This window comes from Lycium barbarum, chromosome 9 (assembly GCF_019175385.1).
Source record: "Lycium barbarum isolate Lr01 chromosome 9, ASM1917538v2, whole genome shotgun sequence".
NCBI classification, from domain to species: Eukaryota; Viridiplantae; Streptophyta; class Magnoliopsida; order Solanales; family Solanaceae; genus Lycium; species Lycium barbarum.
In genome coordinates this window covers 14,021,421-14,028,687 of record NC_083345.1, presented here as the reverse complement: position 1 = coordinate 14,028,687, position 7,267 = coordinate 14,021,421, and the positions used below count along the sequence as shown (strand labels likewise).

Here is a 7,267-nt window from a genome sequence, read left to right as displayed (position 1 = left end):
AAGTCTAACACCACCAGCTCTCCATTTACCTGAAACTTGAAAATAATTAAAACTAGATTCCTTAACACTACAACTGGAGTATCAATCAAACAACGAACACTTAGCATCAGATTTTTCGGCAGTTATAACGACTGAAGTTTTTTTCCCATCACATAAGATTCATATGCTTAAAGAGTAAACATAACACGCAAAAGCAGCTTCAGGAGTTGGAAACAGGGGCATCTTTGACAGACTCGCGCCAAGCATACTCCCTTGCTCCATCCTTGTCGACAATTTTAATCACGAAGTTTGGTGGGGCAACAACCAGCCTAGATCGGATCTCCATGATGCACTTATCTGCCAGATCAATGGCTTCTTCAACTGTCATGTCCTTCCGGTAGTGCCTATCCATCATGGCGAGAGAGAAATAGGAGCCATAACCGAATGCTGCCTTATCCACCTTGTGAAGAGTAGCGATATAATCAATGTAATATAGAGATGGGCCTATCTCCTTGTCATATCCAGCCAGGATAATGTTCACCATGTATGGATTCTACAAAAACAAACATTGCAGTTAACCAATGTGTATGCGAAAACCAAAGTGGCACATCAAAAATTTGAAAACTAACCCTTGAAAGATTATAACTTTTCAAAGATAAAAACAGACGGGAAGTTTTCTTTCCCCAACATCCTCCTCTCCATAATATTTTGTTTAAAAGAGCTTCACATGTTATGGTTAAACAGAAGAGTGACACCTTGGTTCCCATTGTCATAAAACTCATCGTGCTTATAAAGAAATCATAGGAATTAGGAAAGATCAATAATGCACCAACTCAAGTAGACCCTACAGCTATATAAATCAAATTATTACCAGACAATAGCAACTAAAGAATGTAGCAATAAATGGATATATTGGCTTTAATGTTTTGCCCGTTCATTATAGTTTGTTGAGTATCATTCTGTAAAAACAAATTATGAGAATCTTGCACATTTTCTTTATCTACAGCAAAACTGCTGCCCAGGTCCGGCTTTATTTTGCTTCTATACTTTGTAACCAAAAGACTAAGTTATATCATTTGTATGACACTCTAAATTCAATACTCTTACCGTGTAAAATCAAATCAGAAAGCAATCTCTATTTGTGCCAAAAGTTCCTTCTAGTAAATGTACTCTTCTTGCTGTTTCAGAATATGCAAAGTTTCTCTGCCTATTCAAATATGATTAGTTCTTTCGACGTCCTGGGGAACCAGGTTCCTCGGTGGTAGAGTTGCTCAAACTGTCTTTGCTACCACTATTCTCCCTTAAAGTATTGTTTGATTTTTCCCCTATCAGACTTCGCTATTCTGTATATAAGATCTCTATACCTAATCAACACGGTGTCTCATAAGTGAGATGGAAGGAGATATACAAAAAAATATTTCCAAATACAACATTATTTCCTTTCTCTTTTTTGGACTAACATGTATGTTCAAGCAAGCTCTCTTCTCTAATCCTCTTCTCAAGTCAACCTAATCTCAAAGTCTTTATGTTACCCATTAAGTAATTATATATTTTTTATTTTCAAACAACATGTATATCTTAGCTTAAGCATTCTAGCATTTTTAACTAGAAGTTAAACAAATACGGGGTGCTAATGCACTTAAACAGTTCTTCTCTTTTCTTCTCTTGAAGTGTTCCGTTCATTCCGTAAATGGAACTCTACATAATGGCATCATGCTGAAGCATTTAGGGGTGCGTGAATCTTTATTTTGTTCTCCCCCAGGCTTTAAGCAGGATAAAGTTTAAGATGTTCATATGGATATCTACATGATAGTGGTGCATAATTTGCTGAGAAATGTAGGTTCACAGATGTCCTCCTGAATACAGGTGATCCTAGGCCTATTTATACTTGTCATAACAGGAGCAAGGTGGTTTTGGAGTAACATGGTATTGAAGCACGTCACTGTTCTTTTCTTCATACTTCATAACTATGAGATTACCAAGAATATATCGAGGCCAGAAAGGTAATTCGTTAGCATTCATCTCACTCCATCATCTCACTATCCATTAGCATCATTGATACATACCAAAGCAAAAAGGCAACTTATATAGAATGTAGAGTAGCAACGTTAAATGAAAGTGAATGCGGGCCCTTAACAAATCCCCAAAGAAATAATCTAAGATGGATGTGCTTCATACAAGATTAGACAAAAAAATTGAGAATTACAAGATTAGGAAAATTTAGACAAGATTAAAAATGATCCACATCCAGCAAAGGGTTGAAGTGACACATACAGAGGATAAAATGATAATGGTCATGAAATAGTTTGATCATGTTTTATGTGAACCTACAGCACCAGTATGTAGGTTGAGTTACAATGATGAAGGTGCAAAAAGAGAACGACCTAAACCTAAAACCATATATACGGAAGTTCTCTGAGAAGACCTGCAATTTCGCTACAATCTATCTAAGTCCCTATGGATTTAACTAGTAAAAGAAGCAATCAAATAGTACTAGCGACAAGAACAAGCAATTTAAAGCAGTATAAAAGGCATCCACAATGTTCTACTAACAATTTTCTGTAGAACTGCAAAATTTATACAAGAAAAGAGAATTTCTCCAAACCACTTCATCACAAATCATTGTCCCAAGGTTGTATTCATGTTTTCAGGCAAGGGATTCTGTGTATTTTTATAATGGTTAAGAAAAGAAAAGCATGTCTGGGGGTCTTGCTCATGTCCCTATCAGAAGAGCTGCTACAATCCTGATTCAATGATACCTTCACACCTCGGGCACTCAGATACCCTGTTTGTTGAACGGGATAAGAATACATACAGTGCATACGACTTCTCTTCATTTAAAGGTTCATTTTATCATTTTCTCCCTTTAGTAAGATACATCTATAACTAAGAGAAAACATCATCTTTGGCAAAATTTGAGGTACCTAAGTCATTTATAGCTCGTGAACACCAGAATGACAACAAATTACTGCAATACCATAAAGGAAAACTCCACCAAAAAGCTTTGCAGCCCAGTTTTTCTCTTAATTTAGATTACAGAGCTTAACAAGGAGAAGCTCCCCAAGTACACAATTTTTTTTTTTTTTTTGAAATGGTAATAATTATTGTTGTCAGAACAGCACTAAGAAGGTGCTGCTGACATCCAAAAGAAGAACACAAATTAATTAAAAATAAGTAAGAGCACAAAGATACAGATTATATAACATTAGGATTAGAAATTATGTGCAACCAAGCCAGTAACAATCAGATCTCAACTTCAACTGGAACAGAAATTATCAAAGTTCTTCCAAAACCATTATGGCTTAGCAAGCTAAGACTACTAGTTTAACTGATAATGCTCAAAATGCATTGCAATCAACACATTACCACAGGTTGCAATGTGGAGAACACAAAGCATGAAAGAAAATTCAGGCCACAATAAATGCTTAGTAGTTAGTAGTAACCAGTAGACCTAAGCTAAACATGTAAACATCCAGGAGTCCCGTTTTTACCCTAGGTTATCGTGTCATTCAACATATCCAGCTTGCGTTTTTTTATAAAGAGAACATGTTGTGGCATAGTCTAGTCAATATTTAAGAATTTAAGGTACACTGCTTTTAACCACTTTTAATTTGCATGTATTTAATGTCAGATAACTTCCCATGTAGATAACAATCCTCAAAGCAGAAACTCTTATTTTCTATTTCCCCTACTTGAGCCATAATTTTTCCTACAAAGATGAAAAAAGAATAATTTTTTCCTCTGTTCTTTTCCCTTTTTCAGGAGTTCAGGAGAATGTGTGCGGCGCTGAGGGCCTGAGCTTGAGATAAATGCACATACTTCAGAAAAGTTATGTCATCCAAAAGCTAAAAGTCTCAAATTAAATCACCACTCTGAGCAATGAACTACATGTTACTTCATTCACAAGGAGACACAGAACAAATGACTAATCAGGTAATTAATCCACTCCTCCGACTCGTGTCCTCTACCTATTAAGCAAAGAATCAAGCTATTACATCATTTTTAACATATCCTTACTCATTCCCTCCTAAAAGAACTCCGCCTACGTGTCACATTGCTAATATCAAGGCCCAATAAAATGCAGTCTTGTGATGGACAGCTCAAAACAAGTTACTCCCTCCATTTAATTTGTTTGTCTTACTTTCCCTTTTAGTCTGTTTCGAAAAGAATGTCTCTACTTTCCACATGTTATGTTTAAGACAACAAAATTAAAGGGCATTTTGGTTTATTCTATGAGCCCGTTTGGCTTAGCTTATAAGTTGCTGAAAACAGCTTATAAGCTGTTTTTAGCTTTTTTGAGTCTTTGGCTGGCCAGCTTATAAACCATTTTGTGTTTAAAATAAGCCCAAAAAAATAAGTTGGGGTTTTTGGCTTATAAGCTGAAAAATCTGCTTTTTTTAAGCCCATCCAAACAGGCTCTACATATATTTAGCTAACACCAAAAGATTCAAAAGTCTCCTCCTTTCTTAAACGTTGTGCCAAGTCAAAACCAGACAAACAAATTGAAACGGAGGGAGTAATTTATACTGAATCTTAAAATATTCCCTCCTTAACAGCCATAAAACACATATCCAAAAATTCAGAATTCTGCAATGTGCACTGCCAATTCTAAATTACATAAAAGTCCTCACCAATGAAATTAAAAAAAAAAAAAAATGTCAAATGAAATTTAAAATTGCAAAAATGACATATTTATAAGGAAATTTCGATCCTTAACACTGACGAAATAAAAAATAAATTAAAAAAAAAACTGTAATTAACTTAGCATTAATGAAATGATGGTGTGCTTATTCAAAATACAAAATGAGATAAGTTATTGCCAGTTGTGTAACGAGCAACAGAAAGGGCTAATTTTGTTAAGTAAATAAAGCAAAGCAGTTAAAAAGCAAATAGCAAAAGTTAACTTACCAATAGTAAATCGCCGGAAAAGTTAAGAAAAAAAGGGATAAGACTTGCAATTCGATTATTGATTGGGTTGAATGAATGTGTTCTGAATAGAAAGCGGAACCAGAAGAAAAACCAAGACACACAATAATTGAAGTACAAGGGGACAATATCATAACTACCCCAAACTCATACAATAATTGGAGTACAAGAATCGTGGATAATAACATAAATCTAAGAGCAAGAGACCACCAGAATAATACTACAACGAGATCAATACATACAAACTAGATACTCTTATTCTTAATCCATACAAACTTAATACTGGAAAACTAGATCAAGATGCTTAATTATTTTTGCATCTGTTCAAATTACTGATTTCAATACTCTACGAATCAGGACATGTATATTAGTGGGGTGTGAAACTCATGAAAAAGTGATACTTGGGTGTGTAATTGACCATTATCTCATTATTAATTGATAGAAATGCCAAACCCTAATTTTGACTTCAAAACCCTAAAATTTTACACCAGCACCCCCAAAAAAAGTCCCAAATCATAGATAAGAAAACCCTAGAATTACCTTACGCAACGCTGTAGCAAGTTCCCCTCTTGTAAAATTAGCGGCGGCAGCAGTAGTCAACGGGATACCATTACGAAACTGATACAACGCCACATTTTTCTGCACATACTCCGTAAACTGAGCTCTGTATAAATCAATCAATTCACCCAAAAATTAATTTTTTAAAAAAAAAAAAACTGAACATAAATAATATAAGTTGGGGGAGATCGAACCTGTCACCAGGTTCACCACTAGCGCCCATAAGTTTGTGAGAATCAAGAAGCATGATTTTGTCTTCATTGGATTTGTGAACAAGTATACTGTGTACCGCTGATGAGTCTGCCACTACCAAAGCGAAACCATTGCCCACCATTCCAAACACACACTCCATCTTCTTCTTCTTCTAGAAAGTTCCAATAGATCTTCTTCTTCTCCTTCTTCTTAGAGAGAGATTTCGGTTTACTGATTTGGTTTAGAAATATGAGAGCTTTGAAGGGCCGTCTTGGACAACAAGTTAGAGTCCGTTGTTTTCTTTTAACTTAATTGCAGTTTACTCCAGGTATTTTGTTATTAGTATCAAAATACTAACTTATATTTTTCTTGTTTGGAAGTCTACTGCACCCACTTTAATTTATTTCTACTAATCGCTCTGGATTAAAAAAGAAGAGTGTCCACTGGGTGTTTTTTTTCTTCGGTTAAAAAGAGTGTCCGCTTATCAAATAAAAAAAGAATTAACTTTGTATTTGTCTCTATTAAGGGTTATGTGATCAATTCTCAATAAATATTTAATTAGGGGCAGTTTAGTCAAATTATCTTTTTTTTGTTTAGGAGTTAGTATTTTCTTAAAGAGTGTGCAAATGACTAAGTGGACACTCTTTTTTATTCGGAGGGAGCATAATTTAACCTATTCCCTGTGTCTTAATTAATGTGGTACACTTGAAATTTCGAGAGTCAACCAAATCTTTCTTTGATCAAATTTCGAGAGTCAAATTTTTGAGATCTTTATTGATCTGAGTTTATGAGCTTTGAGGGCGTCTTGGAGAACAAGTTGAGTCTGCTTTTTTTTTTTTCTCTTTTTTTTTTAATTCACATTTTAAGTTAATTGCACTTCCGTCCACGTATCTTGTTATTATTAGTACTAGATGACCTTATATTTTTTGAGATAATATCTTAGATGATCAAGCAACTAAGTGTAACACCTCGTAGCTTCGGGCGAAGGTTTGACTCATAAGATGATAATATAATGAAACCAATATGAGGGTTATAGGAAGTGTTTTGAAAACCAATCAAGTCATAAGAAATGTCTTTGGGCAAAGCAAAGTTGGAAGCCACTCTACGGGGCATGTTTGCAAGTGAGTTTATAGAAAGTCTTACTTCCAACGACCATAACCCCTCTATTAATTTGGAATTTGGGAAAATTTCCTTGATGAAAGTTGTATACCTTTGAAATATCTTTCCAACGATATATTATGGGTCTTGAACAGAGCTGTGTACAAGAAGTTATGCCCATTTTACCAAACACTGTGCAGAACCGACACCCGCCGCTTCTCGGGGCGCGTGCGGGCGCGTGAGAGATCGCGCGATGGTCCCGCTTCGCAGACCGATCGCGCAACTCTGAGATTTTAGCTGCAGACTGATGCGCGATGCACCCGAATCGCGGACCCATCGCGAAACAGGTCGATTTCGGGTCAAATGTCGGGTTTACGCGTTTTTTTGTTATATTTGGGATTTGGGGTTTATTTCCCCAACACCCTATTCACGAAAATTCTCTCTAAACTCATAGAGAACAAGTCCCAAACCTCAAGATCTTCCAAGGTAAGTTTTTATCATGATTCTAGATTGA

The 7,267-nt window shown here is 35.6% G+C and overlaps 1 protein-coding gene across 1 annotated transcript; it reads right to left on the bottom strand.

Annotated features, from left to right (window-relative positions):
- LOC132609089 (proteasome subunit beta type-2-B) lies at positions 1-5,915 on the bottom strand. Its single transcript, XM_060322928.1, has 3 exons — positions 5,658-5,915; positions 5,446-5,569; positions 1-532 (listed from the first exon to the last, which is right to left on the bottom strand). The coding sequence occupies exons 1-3, from the start codon at positions 5,813-5,815 to the stop codon at positions 200-202; spliced, it is 615 nt and encodes a 204-aa protein (XP_060178911.1). The 5' UTR covers positions 5,816-5,915; the 3' UTR covers positions 1-199.
- Between the last annotated feature and the right edge of the window lie 1,352 nt (positions 5,916-7,267).

Coding starts and splice junctions, on each gene's coding strand:
- LOC132609089 (XM_060322928.1), bottom strand. CDS start 5,815: ATGGAGTGTGTGTTTGGAATGGTGGGCAATGGTTTCGCTTTGGTAGTG. Junction 5,570..5,657: donor AGTGGTGAACCTGGTGACAG/GTTCGATCTCCC, acceptor TGATTTATACAG/AGCTCAGTTTACGGAGTATG. Junction 533..5,445: donor TTGCTACAGCGTTGCGTAAG/GTAATTCTAGGG, acceptor TTGTTTTTGTAG/AATCCATACATGGTGAACAT.